Below are 22,407 nucleotides of genomic sequence, written 5' to 3'. Positions count from 1 at the left end.
GTCACCCACGTGTTTCATGTTGTGGAAAAAACATTTGTTGTGTTGACTAGAAATGCCAGGAGACCATTCTAATGCCAGTCTATCTCCTGAATCTCAGCAGGGCAAGTCTAGACTGAGTCTGCTGTTGGGTGGGTGAATACAGTATAATGTGGTCGTCACCAAGGACCCAGACTGTATGGGGTTTCCAGGCCCCTGTGCTAGACTGACGAGGGCCACTGTTTCTCCCGCCTAGGTGTGTGTGTCCAGGTGTGTGTGTCATGTCCGATTTGACTTAGACACGTCATGTAAGAGTGGGTGTGTTCCGTCCATCCCGTGTGTGTGTGTGTGTGTGTGTGTGTGTGTGTGTGTGTGTGTGTGTGTGTGTGTGTGCAAAATACATCACTCGTCCTCCGTCTGTACTTGTTATGGTTATCACCACCACACCCTCTCCCAATAACTCCCCAGAACCAGCATGCAGGCTCACACATGTCAGCCAGCCACCAAATAGAACATTTTCTTCCACTCATTTAGCAAATAAACACTTGAATTGTTGCCAGTTGTGGTCCACAATGAAAATATATCCCCTGTGGGGATGTTCTTTTCACCCATTCTCAGGAGGAAGTAGAGACAGCATCAATACGTGAACATTTTGGGGGGGTAGATCATCTATCATATTGCAGATAGATTGTTGCTTCCACCAATCTAATTGTCTGCATCATTTCCAATCCCCCATATATATATATATATATTTTTAAATATATATATATATATATATATATATATATATATACAGTGGGGAGAACAAGTATTTGATACACTGCCGATACACTGCCGATTTTGCAGGTTTTCCTACTTACAAAGCATGTAGAGGTCTATAATTTATATCATGGGTAAGTACACTTCAACTGTGAGAGACATAATCTAAAACAAACATCCAGAAAATCACATTGTATGATTTTTAAGTAATTCATTTGCATTTTATTGCATGGCATAAGTATTTGATCACCTACCAACCAGTAAGAATTCCGGCTCTCACCGACCTGTTAGATTTTCTTTAAGAAGCCCTCCTGTTCTCCACTCATTACCTGTATTAACTGCATCTGTTTGAAGTCGTTACCTGTATAAAAGACACCTGTCCACACACTCAATCAAGGATGGATGGGGCCATATATCGCGAGATCTTTGCCAACAACCTCCTTCCCTCAGTAAGAGCATTGAAGACGACCACAGCCAGGGCAACTAAGGAGTGGCTCCGTAAGAAGCATCTCAAGGTCCTGGAGTGGCCTAGCCAGTCTCCAGACCTGAACCCAATAGAAAATCTTTGGAGGGAGCTGAAAGTCCGTATTGCCCAGCGACAGCCCCGAAACCTGAAGGATCTGGAGAAGGTCTGTATGGAGGAGTGGGCCAAAATCCCTGTTGCAGTGTGTGCAAACCTGGTCAAGAACTACAGGAAACGTATGATCTCTGTAATTGCAAACAAAGGTTTCTGTACCAAACATTATGTTCTGCTTTTCTGATGTATCAAATACTTATGTCATGCAATGAAATGCAAATTAATTACTTAAAATCATACAATGTGATTTTCTGGATTTTTGTTTTAGATTCCGTCTCTCACAGTTGAAGTGTACCTATGATAAAAAATGACAGACCTCTACATGCTTTGTAAGTAGGAAAACCTGCCAAATTGGCAGTGTATCAAATACTTGTTCTCCTCACTGTATATATATATATATTTAACTTAATTATTTTCTAAATGGAGTAAAGTAATGTACAACAACACTTAGGCTTCTACTTCCAGTTTATACATACATACTGTATACATTTTACAGACATATTTTACAATTGTTATCTCTGATTTGTTTTTAGTCCCATCCTTCAGCTCCACTCAATCCCATCTATCTCTGAATACCATCCAATTCGATCCTTCAGCTCCACTCAATCCCATCTATCTCTGAACACCATCCAATTCCATCTTTCAGCTCCATTCAACCCCTCCCATCTATCTCTGAACACCATCCAGTTTTGATTTCTGTTTGCCATATATTTTTCAACTGTGCTGTGATGTTTCATAAAAGTTCTGAACCTTTCTATTCTCATAGTTTCTGCAGATTGTAAATTAAAGATAAACATTTTTGCTAAGAGTATTATTACATTGATTGATTGACTATGACTTCAAATCACCCAGCAGTGCTATTTGCGGAGTTAGCTCCAGGAAAATATTGCAACTCTTCAGTCAATTCTGATTTATGTTAGTCCTTCACCGAGTTTGGGGAATCCTGCTGTAGAATAACATACTACACAATGTATTGGTTTATGTTGTATTCCTTGGTCCTGTAGCACCTACTATAGATTTGTGTAGTATATTGTAGAATACTACACACTGTAGTGATGCCTTGATTGTGAAGTGCTTAATGTATAATATTATGAGAAACACATATTAGGTACTAACTTGTAGTTTATAAGTATGTATACAAGTAGATAATAAGGCCTTTATTATGTCTTCTTAGACATATTTGTTTTACCTTTATATAACTAGGCAAGTCAGTTAAGAACAAATTATTATTTTCAATGACGGCCTGTTCAGGGGCAGAACGACAGATTTGTACCTTGTCAGCTTGGGGATTTGAACTTACAACCTTCCGGTTACTAGTCCAACGCTCTAACCACTAGGCTACCCTATCGCCGTATGATTGGCCTCAATTAAGGGTTTTGTTATTCAGAGATTAAAAGTCATGTGTTACTGGCCAATCCTTAATAACCTCATTATTAGTCCTAATAAAGACATTTAGTAAAGAGCAAGTTAGACCAGAAACAGACTCTTAGTATGCTGTCTCAATAGAGCTAATACAAGCATAGTAACTTAACCCTCAAACTAAAGACCCCAGAGGCATTTTTTTTTATCACAGCACAAAGGTGGTTCATTCAATTCTTCCAATGTTGTATGACTTTGTCAATCAACTCGTTCTTAATAAATCCCAAACATTGTTTAGTGTTTCTGTATCAGCATTTTCACCCCAGCCTAACACACCAAATTCCTTGTATAGTAATTTGATAGATAGGACCTTTACTTGAATACAGGTTTCTCTGGAGACATCCATACCACCAGAGAGTTGAAGGTGAACCTGTATCAGATCATCTGCAGAGATATAGCTCCCCATGTACTCTGCCTGAGATTGTACTTTTCTATACCAAATATCATATGACTGTGTACAAAACCAAAACGACCTCGTTTTTGTGCATATAAAATATCTGCCAGTGATATAAATACTTGATAGATCTGCAATACAGAAGAACTCAGCTACACTGAATCTACACAGAGAGCTGTATTGGTGTGTAATCTCCGATAAGTCGATTTTCTAGGAAAATATAAAACATGTATTTATTTGAATCCAGGTTTCTCTGGAGGCATTATATGAAGCTATTCATATCCTCATGGGGACCTGTTGAAGTGATCTTGACCTGATAGACAGATCACCTGCAGAGATGGAGTACCCTGACCTCGTCTATGGTTATAAACGGTTATAACTGGGTTTGATCGTGCACAAAATCTAAATGGCCTTAGATATATGGTTAGTAGCAGTCGAAGCAGTTCATAAAAGTCAGTGGTATGAATACTTGGCAGAACTGTAATACATAAACCAGCTACAGTCTGAATGAACCCATAGTGCTGCATTGGTGTGTATTCTCTTAAAAATAGTTATTCTACAGAAAATGGTATATAAATACCAGAATTCCTATAATACCCTCCAATATTCTATATGGGCAACTTGTTATGGTACTTTGGTTGCTATAACATTTGGTTTGAAGTGACTTTGAGGATTTGGGTATTGTCACGTTCTGACCATAGTTCTTGTGTGTTTTCCTTGTTTTAGTGTTGGTCAGGACGTGAGCTGGGTGGGCATTCTATGTTGTATGTCTAGTTTGTCTATTTCTATGTTTGGCCTGATATGGTTCTCGATCAGAGGCAGGTATTAGTCATTGTCTCTGATTGGGAACCATATTTTGTGGGTGGTTGTTTCCGTGTCTGTGTTTGTTTCACCACACAGGACTGTTTCAGTTTTCACATTTATTGTTTTGTATATTTGTAGTGTTTTTCCCGGTATTCGTCTTGATTAACGATGTTTAACCCTAACCACGCTGCGTTTTGGTCCGCTTCTCCTTCCCAGGAGGAAAACCGTTACAGGTATGCTTTTTTAAGCAAATGATACCACAACCAAAATAATGGTACATGTGGATTGTACTTGTGGATTGTATATAAGGGGAAAAGTACATTTTCATTTTACAGAATTCAAAAATTAACTGTAATTTTGCTAAAATAGCAATCTATTTTGGTAAAAAATAAAGTAAATATTATTGACATGTCTAATGATGTTTTGATAAGAATTAAGTCCATATTTTGCTGTGATTGTTGCTTTTTCAGTAGTTTGTAATCCATGTACTGTATGTGAAATATGTTGGTAGTTTGAGGGTGAAGATGTGTTCCCTATATTAAAGCCTTAACTTATTCTTACCTGCAGAAAATATTGTCAACAAATGACCTCATTGGACAAAAAGGGGCACAAGACATCACACTCATGAGAAAAAGCATATCATGTTAGCCTCAAACAAGAAATGTGGTAGTTTCACGAGTTAGTAAACTTCCACAGTCTATCTTTAAATAAAAATGCTCAATAACAATAATGGGACAACATTGATATGACAAAAACTTCCCAAGAGTATTTTATGCTTATGCATATCCTGAAAGTGGTCATTGTGATTTAAAAATACACTATGGACGTTTAGTTGCTAATTGTTTACATAAAATGTTTTCTTGAATGTTGCCTTGTATGTCATATAATTACTGTATACTACAGTAATGTCTGCTAAAACTCTACAGTAAATACTACAGTATACTACAGTAATGTCTGCTAAAACACTACAGTAAATACTACAGTAATGTCTGCTAAAACACTACAGTAAATACTACAGTAAAGTATGCTAAAACACTACAGTAAATACTACAGTATACGACAGTAATGTCTGCTAAAACACTACAGTAAATACTACAGTATACTACAGTAATGTCTGCTAAAACACTACAGAAAATACTACAGTATACTACAGTAATGTCTGCTAAAACACTACAGTAAATACTACAGTATACTACAGTAATGTCTGCTAAAATACTACAGTAAATACTATAGTAAATAAATATAGCAATACCACAGTATTTATACCATAGTATAGTATAGTACTTTTTCTTGTGGGACAGGCCAAATATGACAAAGCAAATTACAATAAATGTTGAATCTACCAGTTCGAGTTGAGCCTCTACTCCATTTTGCCTGCACCTAGACATGAAGTGGCGACATGATTAGGAAAGTCTTGGGGTCCTAGTTGCAGCCTGTAATATACACTGAAAGAGTTGTAGTCTTTAATAGGGCCTGGAGTTTTCCTGGTCTGGTCATGTGCTCAGAAGAAACTCTGGGCCCTAGTATTTCTCCATGATTGAGCTAATTGCACGGCGTCAACCATTTAGAAATTATTCCAGTCATTGGTCTGGAACTTTCTTTGAGAGTGAGTGCGTTGTCTCGCTGAATTCTTCAGGCGTTAGACTCTGTCCGCAGTCCACAATTATCAGCATCAAAACAATGTCTTCCCTCCTCTTCTTTGTATCACCATTATGTGAGTCCCAAATGGCACTCTATACCCTACACAGCGGCTTGGTCAAAAGTAGAGCACTACATAGGGAATAGAGTCCCATTTGGGTCTCAGCCATTGATTAGAAAAACATGTTCCCTTCCAGTAGTTCTGAGACATCTTTGCTTGAAATCTCCAACGGACAATGGTGTCTGCATGACCATTCATGCTTTGTTGACCCTCCTGTAGAATTCCACAAATGTCTAGTTATTGTGTGTGTGTGTGTGTGTGTGTGTGTGTGTGTGTGTGTGTGTGTGTGTGTGTGTGTGTGTGTGTGTGTGTGTGTGTGTGTGTGTGTGTGTGCGTGCGTGCGTGCGTGCGTGTGTGTGTGCGTGCGTGCGTGCGTGTAATAATGTCAAAGGATATTACTTATCATATCTATTCTCACTCTGGGATGTGTTCAGGAAATGTTGTTTTCCCCCTTGACTGTTTCACCTTCTTATTCACTTCCTGTTGTTGAGTACTGTTCGTTGGGCAACCAACTGCCATTATCTGACAAGACATGCGTCAAAAAAGAAATAACAACGTCAGAAAAACCTTGATCTTTACATTAAAGGGTTTAATAAAGGGTCATCATTCAAAAGCAGAATTAACGTAGCGAGGTCAGCTCATCGTAGCAAGTTGACCTTTTCCCCCCCCCGCCATGACCTTTAACATATAGTAGAACAGATCACTCTCATTTTTAACATGCTGCTCAGTAACACTCTCAGTTGGTCATTCTTTGTCATTTCGATTCATAGGATATTGTGGGTGAACACAATGATATTACTGTCTAGTACTACTGCAACCTTCGGTCACATCGCTGTGGAAGGAAAATTTAATCTACTGTATTACTCAACCAGTAAGAGACGAGGAAGATGTGGTTCAGCAGATCTCTCCGTGAGGGAGTCCCCAGTCCACAGAACATTATTAGTGGACTGAATAAACACAACGATGATATACTGCACCATCCTAACTGCGATGGACGAGGCCAGCTCAGAGCAGCTTGGTTCTGCACCATCCTAACTGCGATGGACGAGGCCAGCTCAGAGCAGCTTGGTTCTGCTCAGTAATGTGAAAAGCCCTTTGGCCTCTTTGGGTATGTCTTCGCTGCTGGTGGAAAACGTCTCATTGCTTACTCAATGCCAAATACGAAGGCTGAGTGGGAGTCAGGGAAATGCAGAGGTCTGCATGTCTGGCTGGGCTGGCCTCTCTTCCAGGGAATCCCTTTTCCACCTACTCACCATGTGTTCCCCTCTCAGCCCTCTGTCATCACCCTTTTAATGTTACCTGCCCTCCTTCTCTCGTCCAGTTATTCCTCCCTCACACATCACCTCCTCCATCCTCTATCCCTCATTCTCCCGGACCATCTGTCCCACGACCTATGACCTTTCGCCCACAATCTCTCCATTCTTCTCCTATTTTTCAAAGTTGTCTATTTGTTTGCTGTCACGACCACATTAATAATAATACTTTCCAGCTGTCCTCTTGGTTACATTGTATGTGTTATCTTGACAACGAGCCTAAATAAGCACCGAGAAGGAAATAGGAACCAGTAGTCTATTTTAGTCTATATTTGGATGAACTATTGTATAGAGTGTTGAGTCATTGTGTGGTTGTGGTTTTCTCATACCTTGGCTGTAAAGTATGTTCAGTTTAATTAGGTTTATTTTTTAAGCTGTTCATCCTGCAGCAGCTACTGCTCCTGGGGTCCACACAAAACATCAACCACACGACTCAGTACATAACAGTTACAGACAAGAGTAACACAAACGCAATATAACACTACATTCAGGAAACAGTTTGAACAGGTCAACTACTGAAACATGGATCATAACAGCAGGAGGATGAGAAGAAGAAGAAAAACACCCTGTTCTGTCATTTCCCTTCAGAGTATGTTGAAGGGAAATGACCTTCGCTCTTCTCCACAGTCTTGAGTCAATGTTGTTTTCACATACCACTGCCAACTTTATTTATCTTTATTCATCATGACTTATTTTCTCATTCGAGAGATACTGTAACGGTTCAGGAGCTGATTATTGAAATAGATTAAGGCCTAGATTCAATCCATTCCACCCTTTTCGTCTCTGCACCATTTATGGCCAAAGTTAGCGTCGCCACGGAGATCGCATTCAATGTAAACACTGCAGGTGTTTGCTCGATAGGAAATGATCTATACATGTCAACGGCACTACAAAAAGTGTCTTCCACGGTCCAGTTTGAATCCTGGCCTAAATAGCATTTCCATTGTAGTAGTACGGTGAAGTGGGCTGATTGGAAGAGGTTGAGCACAGAAGTTAATAGGAATAGTATCCCTCACACACACATGGTATAAACATTAAAACGTGTTAACACTCGCAAGGCTGCTGGCCCAGACTGCATCCCAAGCCACGTCTTCAGAGCATGCGCAGACCAGCTGGCTGGAGTGTTTAAGGACATATTCAATCTCTCGCCATTCCCAGTCTGCTGTCCCCACATGCTTCAATATGGTCACCATTGTTCCTGTACCCAAGAATGCAGAAGTAACTGAACTAAATGATTATCGCCTAGTAGCACTCACTTCTGTCATCATGAAGTGCTTTGAGAGACTAGTCAAGGATCACATCACCTCCACCCTACCTGACACCCTAGGTTCACCTCCATCTGCTTACCGCCCCAATAGATACAAAGACGATGCAATCTCCATCACACTGCACACTGCCTTCTCCCATCTGGACAATAGGAATACATATATACATATATAAGAATGCTGTTCATTGACTACAGCTCAGCATTCAACACCATAGTACCCTCCAATCTCGTCATTAAGCTCGAGACCCTGGGTCTCAACTCCGCCCTGTGCAACTGGGTTCTGGACTTTCTGACGGGCCGCCCCCAGCTGGTTAAGGTAGGAAACAACATCTCCACCCCGCTGATCCTCAACACTGGGGCCCCACAAGTGTGCGTTCTAAGCCCTCTCCTGTACTCCTTGTTCACCTATGACTGCGTGGCCATGCACGCCTCCAACTCAATCATTAAGTTTGCAGACGACACAACAGTAGTAGGCTTGATTACCAACAACGATGAGAAGGCCTACAGGGAGGAGGTGAGGGCCCTCGGAGTGTGGTGTCAGGAAAATAACCTCTCATTCAACGTCAACAAAACAAAGGAGTTGATTGTGGACTTCAGGAAACAGCAGAGGGAGCACTGCCCTATCCACATCGACGGGACAATAGGGGAGAGGGTAGAAAGTTTTAAGTTCCTCGGCGTACACATCACGGACAAGCTAAAATGTTCCACCCACACTGACAGCGTGGTGAAAAAGGTGCAACAGCGCCTCTTCAACCTCAGCAGGCTGAAGAAATTTGGCTTGTCACCTGAAACACTCACAAACTTTTACAGATGCACAATCGAGAGCATCCTGTCGGGCTGTATCACCGCCTGGTACAGCAACTGCACAACGCATTACCGGGAGCAAACTACCTGCCCTCCAGGACACCTACACCACCCGATGTCACAGGAAGGCCATAAAGATCATAAAGGACAACAACCACCCGAGCCACTGCCTGTTCACCCCGCTATCATCCAGAAGGCGAGGTCAGTACAGGTGCATCAAAGCAGGGACTGAGAGACTGAAAAACAGCTTCTATCTCAAGGCCATCAGACTGTTAAACAGCAACCACTAACATAGAGAGGCTACTGCGATCATACAGACTCAAATCTCTGGCCACTTAAATAAATGGACATAATATAAATGTATTCCTAGTCACCGAAACAATGTCACTTTAATAATGTTTACATATCCTACATTACTCATCTCATATGTATATACTCTACTCTATACCATCTACTGCATCTTGCCTATGCCGCACCACCATATCTCATCCATATATTTATATGTACATATTCTTATTCATCCCTTTACATTTGTGTGTGTAAGGTAGTTGTTGTGAAATTGTTAGATTACTTGTTAGATATTACTGCACTGTCGGAACTAGAAGCACAAGCATTTCGCTACACTCGCTAACATCTGCTAACCATGTGTCTGTGACCAATAACATTTGATTTGATTTGAACAGCCTATGTATGGAGTTTGATGATGACAAATTTAATTTTAGGAATAATATGCCTTATTAGATTACATTAAGAATAATATGTTTTAAGGGATTACATTAAGAATAATATGTTTTAAGGGATTACATTAAGAATAATATGTTTTAAGGGATTACATTAAGAATAATATGTTTTAAGGGATTACATTAAGAATAATATGTTTTATGAGATTACATTAAGAATAATATGTTTTATGAGATTACATTAAGAATAATATGCCCTATACAATTACATTAAGAATAATATGCCTTATGAGATTACATTAAGAATAATATGTTTTATGAGATTACATTAAGAATAATATGCCCTATACAATTACATTAAGAATAATATGCCTTATGAGATTACATTAAAAATAGGATTTATCCAGAGATATTAGGGTTAAGTGCCTTGCTCAAGGGCACATTGACAGATTTTTCACCTAGTCGGCTCGGGATTCAAACCAGTAACCTTTCGTTTTCCTAGCCCAACACCCTTAACCGCTAGACGACCTGGCTTTAACAAGATTTTATTCTCTACTCAAACAACCATACCAGATGTCTATGAGTTGTAATACACAGCGCACATATATCGTTTTATAGAGACGACAAATAATTGCAGTGATTGAAGGCCAGCTGACTCAGGGCCGAAAATATCCCGTCTAGAGCTGACCTCTATAGCTCAGTTGGTAGAGCATGTTTGGTGCACGGTCGTGATAATAGGTTTGATTCCCTTGACCACCCATACTTAAAATGTATGACTGCCATTCTGGATAAATTGTCTGCTAAATGGTAGGTAGTATATCAATCGTATGTATCTACACATCATGCAGTAGGAATGAAACACATGTTGAATACATTTTTCTGTGAGAGTGAGAGAGCTAAGTTTTAATGTAGCAGTTTATCTGTCTATGAGTTGCACTGTATATCAGAGCTTGGAAGATAATATGAAAATGATCGACACCGACCATACCGAGTTATTGCCGGCATTTTGCCGATATCTTTCATTACGATAAGTAGTCTATACTAGAGAAATGAGAAGTTTGAAATGAAAGAAGTTTGCTAATATGGAAGATTGTTAATGGGACAATTGATGGCTACCACTATCAAAATAGTAGTAGTAGTTTAAAGCATAATAAACAAATTAATATTATACACAATGTTGTAAACTTATCATTCTATTTATCGTTATAGCATCAATTCATGCAATTTATCTCAAAATGGATTGTTGTCCGTATCGCCCAGCTCTACTGATTTCACGTGGAGTTTGATAGTGATAACAGATGGATTACAGTGATTACTCCTGATTTATATTAGACCCCCATCATGTAAAATTACGCCCCAAAATGTTCCAGTGAATCTAGATATGAGCCACTGCAGATAAGGCTGGCCAAGAATGTGTGATGAAATGTGTGTGACTGTGATGACCATATGATGATCAAACAATGTATCTTGTCAAACTGCATGAGTGCAGTTGTACTGACGCTAATGATTTCTCAATGCAGTGTATATCATATGTTTCTCTCTTTCTACATCGGTCTATGAGTAGGCCTAAAACTGTTCCCTAAAACCGCAGAAGCTTACCGGTTCCTCTTTCCCTGTGGAATTGTAGAAACACCCAAAATTTCACTGATGATTTCTCAATACATATTTCAAATATATGACAGTATATCTTTCATCTCTTTCCCAATTGCTCAATCGGTAGGCCTAAAACGGTTCCTTAAACCCGCATCTTTCTGGTTTACTTTCAGGCCTGTTTAACCTAAGTAGAATTGAAACAAATGTTCAACTAATTTTTTGGGGAAAGTGGTTCAGAAAGGGGAGTTTATATGTTGCATAAAAGCTATTTGTCTTTCATCCAAAATGTGTTTTGGGTTAGGCCTAATTCCTTTTACAGAGAACCCCTGGTCTGTTGCCCGTAGTAACAGAACAGTGCGTGACTACCAATGTTCCAGAGTGAGTTCCCATTCCCATGCTCATCTCATCCCTCTTCAAAGGAAATGGAGTGGGCCGTCAAACCAGATTTCCATTGACAACCTAATAAGGAATGTACCAAATGAAGGGGGGCGAGGGGTGTGTGTGGGTGGGTGGGTGGTGGGTTCGATGGTGACAGCATGTCTGTTTGAGACAAGTGGTATTTTTAGTCTCATACAAACAAATATGACAATGACAGAGATTCAGTTTTTAAGTGTCCTACAAAAATAAATAATGATGACTATGATGTCAGGACAATGCTGTGAGCTGTGTTTTATTTGTGTTTGTGTGTAATTTCCCTACACTGGAAGTTAATTAGTTTGATGGGAAAGCCAGTTGTGTTTACATCTACAACACACTCTCAACATGTCGTGTGTAACCAGGCAGTAAAGCGCATGAACACATGGGAACACGCAACAACAGCAACAACAACAGCAACAACAATGACACTTCTTGTTTAAAAAGCAACAATAAAATCTTAACAGTCTATGACATCGTAGATTCAAACTTACTACAATGTCTTCTTTCGCATCACAAGTGTGTTGCCTCAAGCTCACCCCGACCCCCTTCTTCCCAGTTGCTGTGGAGACCGTTACAGTACCATTTTTGAAGGAGAGTGGAAAGGAACTAGAATTCTGTGAGATCGTCCAGTATTCCGGAATCAAACTTGACCCGAACAAGTTTTCCTTTAGTTGTGTTTTGGGCTTAGGGCTTCTGGTGAAGTGGCGGTTCATTTGACTTTTCACACGTTTTAAACACACATAGCTGTTGCAGAACTGGAAAATGTCAAATCAAATTTCATAGGTCACATACACATGGTTAGCAGATGTTATTGCGAGTGTAGCGAAATGCTTATGTACAGTCCAGAATGTCAAAGCATACACACACGCACACGTGCACACGCACACACACACACACACACACACAAACAGGACTGTCCCCTTCGCTTTCTGTCCACAGTCCCTGTGACAATGACCTCATACTAGACCAGGGAGATATTTAGAAAATGGTAACCTCACTTTCACTGTTGTGTCTGTCTGTCTGTCTGTCTGTCTGTCTGTCTGTCTGTCTGTCTGTCTGTCTGTCTGTCTGACTGACTGACTGTCTGTTTGTTTCTCACAAACACACACATCTGTGAACGTGCAGACACTTTGTGAGTATGGGGTCATGGAATGCTGGCAGCTATAGAACCAAATTTGGAATTCTGATGTGTCAGATCTGTGTGTCATCCCTCAACAATGAGAGAGAGGAGTTGGTGGGAGAGAGAGGAAGGTTGGTGGGAGAGAGAGAGAGAGAGGGAGAGCGGTTGGTGGGGAGAGAGAGAGAGAGAGGTTGGTGGGAGAGAGAGAGAGAGAGAGAGAGAGAGAGAGGAGAGGGAGAGCGGTTGGTGGGAGAGAGAGAGGTTGGTGGGAGAGAGAGAGAGAGAGGAGGAGAGCGGTTGGTGGGAGAGAGAGAGAGAGAGAGCGGTTGGTGGGAGAGAGAGAGAGAGGTTGGTGGGAGAGAGAGAGAGAGAGAGGGGGAGAGGGAGAGCGGTTGGTGGAGAGAGAGAGAGAGGTTGGTGGAGAGAGAGAGAGAGAGAGAGGGGGAGCGGTTGGTGAGAAAGAGAGAGAGAGAGAGAGAGAGAGAGAGAGAGGGAGAGCGGTTGGTGGGAGAGAGAGAGGTTGGTGGGAGAGAGAGAGAGAGAGAGGTTGGTGGGAGAGAGGGAGAGAGAGAGAGAGGTTGGTGGGAGAGAGAGAGAGAGGTTGGTGGGAGAGAGAGAGAGAGTTGGTGGGAGAGAGAGAGGGAGAGAGAGAGGTTGGTGGGAGAGAGGGAGAGAGAGAGAGAGGGAGAGAGAGAGAGAGGTTGGTGGGAGAGAGGGAGAGAGAGAGTTTGGTGGGAGAGAGAGAGAGAGGGAGAGAGAGAGGTTGGTGGGAGAGAGGGAGAGAGAGAGAGAGGTTGATGGGAGAGAGTGTCAGGATTTGGCCAGGGTTGTTCCGGGTTTTGGTCACTAGATGCCCCCATTGTGCTTTTTGACCTTTTGACACTCCCCCCCTGCTTTTTCAATCTTTTTGGCCCTGTAACAAACAGCTAAAACATGATCAAATACACATCTTAGATTCAAATATTAAAGACTACCAGAACCCACTGGATTCTCTAATTACATTGAATAAACTACAGGACAAAATACAAACCCTCCAACCCAAAAAAGACTGTGGTGTTGATTGTATCCTTTTTATTTTATTTAACTAGGCAAGTCAGTTAAGAACAAAATCTATTTTCAATGACGGCCTAGGAACAGTGCTTTGTTCAGGGGTAGAACAACAGATTTTTACCTTGTCAGCTTGGGGATTCGATCTTGCAACCTTTCGGTTACTTGTCTAATGCTCTAACCACTAGGCTACCTGCCACCCTGGTTGCTACCTCCCACTACCTACCTGCCGCTTCATCCTCAATGAAATGATAAAATATACAGACCACAAATTCCAATTGGCTATACTTAAGCTCTTTAGCATCATCCTTGGCTCTGGCATCTTCCCCAATATTTGGAACCAAGGACTGATCACCCCAATCCACAAAAGTGAAGAAAAGTTTGATACCAATAACTACCGTGGGATATGCGTCAATAGCAACCTGCATTATCATTAACAGCAGACTAGTTCAATGTAGAAAACAATGTACTGAGCAAATGTCACATTGGTTTTCTACCAAATTACAGTATGACAGACCACGTATTCACCCTGCACACCCTAATTGACAAACAAAACAAAGTCAAAGTCTTCTCATACTTTGTTGATTTCAAAAAAGCTTTTGACTCAATTTGGCCTGAGGGTCTGCTCTACAAATGGATTGAAAGTGGTGTTGGGGGAAAAACACATGACATTATATAATCCATGTACACAAATAACAAATGTGCGGTTAACATTGGCAAAAAACACATACATTTCTTTCCACAGGGCCGTGGGGTGAGACAGGGATGCAGCTTAAGCCCCACCCTCTTCAACACATTTATCAACAAATTGGCGCGGGCACTAGAACAGTCTGCAGCACCCAGCCTCACCCTACTAGAATCTGAAGTCAAACGTCTACAGTTTGCTGATGATCTGGTGCTTCTGTCCTCAACCAAGGAGGGCCTACAGCTGCACCTAGATCTTCTGCACAGATTCTGTCAGACCTGGGCCCTGACAGTAAGTCTCAGTAAGACAGAAATAATGGTGTTGCCAAGACCACAAATACAAATTCCATCAAGTCACCGTTGCCCTGGAGCACACAAAAAACTACACATACCTCTGCCTAAACATCAGCGCCACAGGTAACTTCCACAAAGATGTGAACGAGCAGAGAGACAAGGCAAGAAGGGCCTTCTATGCCATCAAAAGGAACATAAATTTGTCATACCAATAAGATCTGGCTAAAAATACTTGAATCAGTTATAGATACCATTGCCCTTTATGGTGACTGAACACAGTGGCAGAATACCTGTCCACTGTGACTGACCCAAACTTAAGGAAAGATTTGACTATGTACAAACTCACTGAGCATAGCCTTGCTATTGAGAAAGACCGCCGTAGGCAGACCTGGCTCTCAAGAGAAGACAAGCTATGTGCTCACTGTCCACAAAATGAGGTGGAAACTGAGCTGCACCTCCTAACCTCCTGCCAAATTTATGACCATATTAGAGACATGTATTTCCCTCAGATTACACAGATCCACAAAGGATTTGAAAACAAACCTAATTTTGATAAATATCTATTTGGTGAAATACCACAGTGTGCCATCACAGCAGCAATATTTGTGACCTGTTGCCTCAAGAAATGGGCCACCAGTGAAAAACAAACACCATTGTAAAGACAACCTATATTTATGTTTATTTATTTTCCCCTTTGTACTTTAACTATTTGCACATAACATGACATTTGTAATGTCTTTATTCTTTGGGAACCTTTGTGAATGTAATGTTTACTGTTCATTTTTATTGTTTATTTCACTTTTGTTAATTATCTTCATATGTTTTCCATGCCAATAAAGCCCTTAAATTGAGAGACAGAGACGGAGAGAGGGAGAGAGAGAGGGGTTGGCAGAGATAGAAAATGGGAGAGAGAGAGGGGTTGGCAGGGGAGAGAGAGAGAGAGAGAAAGAGAAAGGGAGAGAAAGAATTGTTGTCAGGGAAAGAGAGAGGGCGACAGAGAGGGGGGAGAGGGAGAGAAAGAGAGAGGGAGAGAGAGATGATGATGAATGAGTAGACACAGTACAAGGTGGAACAAGCAGAACATTTCAATGAGAGAGCTTCCTTTCTCAGTGGGATTCCTTGGAGGAAACGTGTATACAAAAATTAAATAAACAATAAAAACTCTCTCTCTCTGTCTGTCCATCTCAGTTCCTCTCCTCTCATAAAACCACTATTTTAAGCTGTACACACGTTAATTCTCTTAAACATGAATAGTGAGCCTCATTGCTCTCAGTGAGGGCATGTCTAAAGATAATAATGCTTACATTGGTTTAGTAAGCATGAACTGGACATCGGCCAGTTGGTGAGTAGGGATTTTTTCTTCCCGGCAGCCCTTGCCAGACAGTGGGCACTCCCAACAGCATGACTGGACATACTCCTTCACTCTTTCTCCGAGTGCAAATAGAAACATAAAGAGAGTGACAAAGAACATAAGTGAGTGTGTGTGTGTCAGAGAAAGAGAGAGAGTGTGTGCACTAGTGTGTGTCTATGTACAAATGTGTGTTTGTGTGTGTGTGTTGGTTTGCACATGTGTGTGTGCCACAGCATCACTAAGGAGTGAGGCCAGTCCAGACAGTTATGGATGATGACCTCATAGTCACTAATAACTTCCTCTCGGCGCGTGTCTACATGGGCGGGGCCTGGAGGGAAGAGGGAGTGGCCTAGGGGGAAGCATGTCGCTACGACTACGCTATAAAAACCAGTAGAACTCTCACTCAGGCACTCACACTCAACCGGTGCTTCTCTTCTAACTGACAGGGAAAAGACTGACCCACTACTATTGCAGAGACTCTCAAGCAACTCTCAAGCAACTTTCAAGATCATCTTCAACTTGTTCATCTTTCAACACTTCAACTTCAATTTAAGAGTGAGTTTGGATTATTCTATTCTTTAGAACAGGTTTTATCACATCTTGGAATATGCCCCTCATGCAAACTTCTTAGAAATGTAATTTGTTGTTATTATTATGTAACAAATCACTAAATGGAAACTTATATATTTACCTTCTGTCTGTCCGTGGGTGTCTATAAACTATCTCAGAGGTTGAAACAGTTTTATTTCCCTTCAAGCCAATCAGAAACGAGTATTCAACAATGCCATGGTATAAGAGTCAATATTTGAAACCTATACTTCAGTAGACTGTTCTGTAGAAGTCCTGAGGCACAGCTATTGTCTGTTGTCCAGTCACTAGATCAGTCACCACACAGTGAAAGGGCTTTTGACAGGACGAGAGGTGAGTCAAGTTGGACAAACAGAACCTGCAGACCATTGGGAGCCTGAGTAGAGGAGTAGTAGACAACACTAGTGTAGGAACCGCAAGAAACACGTCTTGTACTGACTGTGTCCTGTACAAGCCATGGTCTTTGATGGGTTAGAGGGTTAGGGTTACTTAGGGTTGGGGTGCTCGCTCACCCCCCCCCCCCCCTCTCCACTCAGCAGCTCAACTTCATCCTATCTACTTTCTAACACACTTCTGTCTCTCTTTCTCTCTCCCTGTCTCTCTCGCTTGCTCCCTCGCTCCCTTTCGCTCTCTCTCTCCCCCCTTCTCTCTCTCACTCTCTCTCCTTCTCTCTCTCCCCCTCTGTCTGTCTCACACCCGCATGTTCAAGGCTAGCACCTGTGTCTTGTCTCTTGTTTTGTCTCATCCATGTCTGTCTGTACCCACAGCAATCCAATGCCAGGTTCACTGTGTCTCTGTGCCAAGGTCTGTTTTCCATTGAGAACCAGGGTCATATTAATTAGTGCACACCATAGCAATCCAACAGTAAAATGTACATTTTTTATTGGACAAGTCCTGGTATAGTCCCTCCCAGTTTTAGTCTGTTTCCTTCAGTTTGTGCCTCGTGAATATGACTGAATGTGAACTATTCTGATTTACTATCCTTCCTCCAGGGGTGTTGTAACATACCTCTGGTTGTACTGGTCTGGTGGAATGAGAAGTGAGCTCAACTGCAAACAGATTTAGCTATAAACAAGCTGTGAAATGCTTTTTAAAAGGGTTCTGCATTCTAATAGCTAGCCAGCAGAAAGTGACCTGGGTGTTTCAAGAAAACATATGGTATTAACATTTTTATACGTAACCCCTCGGGTAACACTATGGTACAGCTTAGCGTCTGACATATTTTCAAATTTGATCTTTCTTCTTTGATCCTTCGATCATTTCACTAATCTTCCTCTCCTCTCCTCTCCTCTCCTCTCCTCTCCTCTCCTCTCCTCTCCTCTCCTCTCCTCTCCTCTCCTCTCCTCTCCTCTCCTCTCCTCTCCTCTCCTCTCCTCTCCTCTCCTCTCCTCTCCTCTCCTAATTTCCCTTTATACAATATTGTTAGATCTCTCTATCATTTCACTAATTGCTCTCTCCTCTCCTCCATGTCTCCCCAGGATGCTGTGCCTGTACGTGTGGTTCTTCCTCGGCCTGTCCGGAGCCGCCTTCTCTAACCTGCAGGAGAAACAGACAGACTTTGGGATGCGGGTCTTCTCCCAGGTGGCCCAGAACTCCAAGGGGTCTAACCTGGCCTTCTCCCCCTACGGCGTGGCCACCATTCTGGCCATGGCTCAGCTGGGAGCTGGGGGCAACACCCTGAAGACCCTGAACGCCAAATTGGGTTTCTCACTACAAGGCAAGGGAGAATGGCTGCAGTGTGTCTGATAACACAGGGGACATTTACAAAGCGATACAGATGGTAGACTTTACCTTAACAATGAGGCCTTGACGATGACATAACCGTAGGCTGACATATTCATAACAATAAGAGACTCTAGTGACGAGCAACATTCGACTCGGTGCAGGTACCCCTTGTATATAGCTCAGTTATCATTTATCTATTACTAGTTTTGTTATTGTTTTACTTTTCCATTATTTCTCTATTTTCTTTCTCTCTGCATTGTTAGGAAGGGCCAGTAAGTAAGCATTTCACTGTTAGTCCACGAAGCATGTGACAAATAAAATTAGGTTTCATTCCTACTATCTCAACATCTCTCTATGCAATTGTGACTCATTCTCTCCTCTACCTCCTCCTCCTCTCTCTCTCCAGCCTTCTTTGTACCTTTAACCAGAAATTAAAATCAATGAATCAATCAATCAATCCTTCTGTCCTCCTCCAGAGCGAGGGATGGCGCGTCAGCAGCGTCTTCTCCAGAGAGACATCTCCAGTGAGGAGGGAGTGGAGCTGGCCAGCGGCGTCATGGTGGAGAGAAAGATGGCTCTGGAGAAAGGCTTCAGGAGGGGGCTGGGGAAAGCCTTCCAGGCCTCCCCTCACCAGCTGGACTTCTCCAGGCCAGACCAGGCCCTGGACATCATCAACGCCTGGGTCTCTGACCACACTGCAGGTGAGATACAGTAGTACACAGATGACACAAAGTGGAGGATAGTTTAGTGTTCATCAGAATGATGATAGAATGGAATGGAACAGAATAGAATGGGATATACTTTATTGGTCAATTTTACCATGGCATCAAACAGTTGTGTCAGTACTGACCCCACTGTCTCAACAAACCTCCATACCTCTCTCTTCTCTTTCCATCCAGGTACCATCCCTTCATTCCTGTCTTCCGGTGCTCTGACCGATGAGACCCGTATGGTCCTGCTGAACGCCCTTCACTTCCAGGGGCTATGGAAGGTTCCCTTTGACCCCAAGATGACAGAGGAGAGGCTATTCCACTGTGCCAACGGCAGCTCCGTGCCCGTACCCATGATGAGGCTCACACACCGCTTCAAATACGGTGGGTAGCATGTCGGCACTGTAAACACTTTAGAGTTTCCATTTTAATCCAGCCTTTTTGTGTGTAAACACTCGTGTTACTTTAAGAAGACCTCACTCACAGGACATGAGATCTGTGCGCGTAACTCACATCTCCCATTGACTCCCTTTTACAGTTAAGACTCTTAGGGTATGTACTCTTTAACAGTCATTCCTACAGGTCAGCAGCTACAGTGTTTAAACCAATCATGACTGCTACCTCCACCAATCAAAACAAAACTATTCCAACCTCCATCTGTCCTCTCCTCCTCTACAGGTGAGTTTGTGACCCCCGACGGCGTGGACTACGACGTCATCGAGGTTCCGTACGAAGGCGAGTCCCTGAGCATGCTGCTGGTCTCCCCCTTCGAGTCCGAGACGCCAGTGAGCTCCCTCAGTAGCGAGCTGACCACCCAGCGGCTGCAGCAGTGGAGACAGGAGCTGAGGAGCGTTAAACGTCAACTGGTCCTGCCTAGGTTCACCCTGGACTCTGAGGTGGAACTGAAGTCTATTCTAATCCGGATGGGGTTGGGGGATATGTTCAACCTGGCCAAGGCAGACTTCACACGCATCACCAGTGAGTACCTTACCATTACTATTCATCAGTTAGCGCTTGGTGTCTGAAACAGCACTCTGTTTACTACACAGTGCACTATTATGACCCGACTCAGGGCCTATGGAATAGGATGGGCTCCGTTCCAATATCCACACTAGCCTTCCACTTCTGTATAATCAGTGTTCAACAAATATACTGTATGTTTTCTTATTATTTTTAGACAAAAGAATATAACCTCCCTCCCTCTCTTTCTCTCGCTCTCTTTCAGCTGAGCAGCCTCTGTGTGTGTCCAAGGTTCTGCAGAAAGTCAAGATTGAGGTGAACGAGGAGGGAACCAAAGGATCAGCTGCCACAGGTAAAGGATCCATAGACTACATGTTGATGACAGACTCAATTCAGTATTTATTATATGGATCACAGGCGGCTGGTGGCGCCTTAATTGGGGAGGACGGGCTCATAGTAATGGCTGGAACAGAATGGATGGAATGGTATCCAACGATGGTATACAATGCCATTCCATTCAGTCCATTCCAGCCATGATTATGAGCCGTCCTCCCCTCAGCAGCCTGATATGATGTGGATGTATGTATGCTATGGATGTATGCTATGGTAATCCATAAGCATTTGATGCTAACTTTACAATAATAATTTATAGAGAGTTGTGTTTTGACTGCATTGCCTATCATAGAGAGGCACGTAAAGATGAATTGATGATAGTATCTGAGTGGCGTTTTAACGGCATCGTCTCCTCTCCTGTCTTTGCCTCTTTCCAGCTGCCATCCTGTTCTCTCGTATGGCTGTAGAGGAGATCACAATGAATAGACCTTTCCTCTTCCTCATCCATCACAAGTCCACAGGTGAGTTTCCCCTACTATACCTACATCAGTGGAGGCTGCTAAGGAGAAGACGGCTCATAATAATGGCTGGAATGGAGCAAATGGAATGGCATAAAACACATGCAAACCACATGTTTGATGTATCTGATACCATTCCGCTGATTCCACTCCAGTCATTACCACGAGCCCGTCCTTCCCAAATATGGTGCCACCAGCCTCCTGTTGCTCCATCACCATCTATGTAAAAAAAAATATATATATATATGTTAGCCTTGGTTATCCACTGTCTCCACTCACCATAAGTCTAGCTAGCTGTGCCCTCTTTATACAAGTGCATACACGTTCGAGTAAATTCATATACTGCATGATCTTGTTGGAATTATCTTTGTCCCTCTGACACATTGGCATACTTCCTAACTTGTTCTTTCTCTAATATAAAATATATTTGTTTTCCCATCCCAGGTGCTGTTCTGTTCATGGGCCAAGTCAACCAACCCCAGCAACACTAGTGACCAATAGGAACCCTTGAAACACAGACTCGATCACAATGACCATGGACACTCCTATCATTCCATTGGCAGGGATACCTGTCAATCAACTTGCTACTGAAACCGACCATGAATAGTTACATCTATGACCTTGACATTAACTACAAGTTAATTACACATATCCTCCTTACCGAAAGGGGAAAATGCATATATTTTGATAAGTGAAAGTTTATATATCTGTTATTTGTTCTTATGGGATATATTTTTTTAATTGTAATGTGAGCAATTGGTATGGTTGAAAATGAAATTGATATGAAGGGAAAATGATTGAATGGGAAAAAAAGATGTATGCATTTTATTTTGTATTGTTCTGTATTGCTCTGCTTGTTCCAACAAGTTGTGTTTTTAAAGTATTTATATATTTATTAAAATGACAACTTTAAAAAACTGTTTACGCTTGCAATTTAAAATGTTTGCATATTAGTGTCAACCTCGTGTCCATAACATGAACAGTGACTTAGAAAATCAATTATTTAATTGGAGTAGTTGGATCCAGAAATATGTTTTAATTCAGATTCTGAATACAATAAAATAGGCCCCACAGTGTGACATAAGCTGTGTGCAGCCTGCATGTTGTGGTTGCACTAAATGTAGGCAACAGACCAGGCCTAAATGTAATATTTCCTGCAATATGTAGAGCCTCTGATAAAACCGCTAATTTAACACATGTATAAATCTATAAAATCTTTGACTAAATGAACACATTTTGGCCATCATTTCGTAAGAACTCAATTTCTATGGAAACCACATCATCAACTGTCTTGTTTGTCATGGCAACACCACCCGAACATACTGAACTCGTGCGAGATGTTGAGACAGGGACTAATAGTTATTATACCCAAACT

General features: G+C 42.0%; 1 protein-coding gene across 1 annotated transcript; it reads left to right on the top strand.

The window, feature by feature from the left end:
* Positions 1-16,610: 16,610 nt before the first annotated feature.
* On the top strand, positions 16,611-22,192 carry LOC135510346 (plasminogen activator inhibitor 1-like). The gene is made up of 8 exons (XM_064931197.1): positions 16,611-16,753; positions 18,265-18,503; positions 18,988-19,212; positions 19,411-19,605; positions 19,900-20,199; positions 20,447-20,533; positions 20,952-21,035; positions 21,477-22,192. The coding sequence occupies exons 2-8, from the start codon at positions 18,266-18,268 to the stop codon at positions 21,521-21,523; spliced, it is 1,176 nt and encodes a 391-aa protein (XP_064787269.1). The 5' UTR covers positions 16,611-16,753; position 18,265; the 3' UTR covers positions 21,524-22,192.
* The last annotated feature ends 215 nt before the right edge of the window (positions 22,193-22,407 follow it).

The sequence above is a fragment of the Oncorhynchus masou genome, chromosome 23 (assembly GCF_036934945.1).
Source record: "Oncorhynchus masou masou isolate Uvic2021 chromosome 23, UVic_Omas_1.1, whole genome shotgun sequence".
NCBI lineage: Eukaryota > Metazoa > Chordata > Actinopteri > Salmoniformes > Salmonidae > Oncorhynchus > Oncorhynchus masou.
The sequence above is the reverse complement of the archived record's forward strand: the minus strand, read 5'-3'. Positions and strand labels throughout refer to the sequence as shown.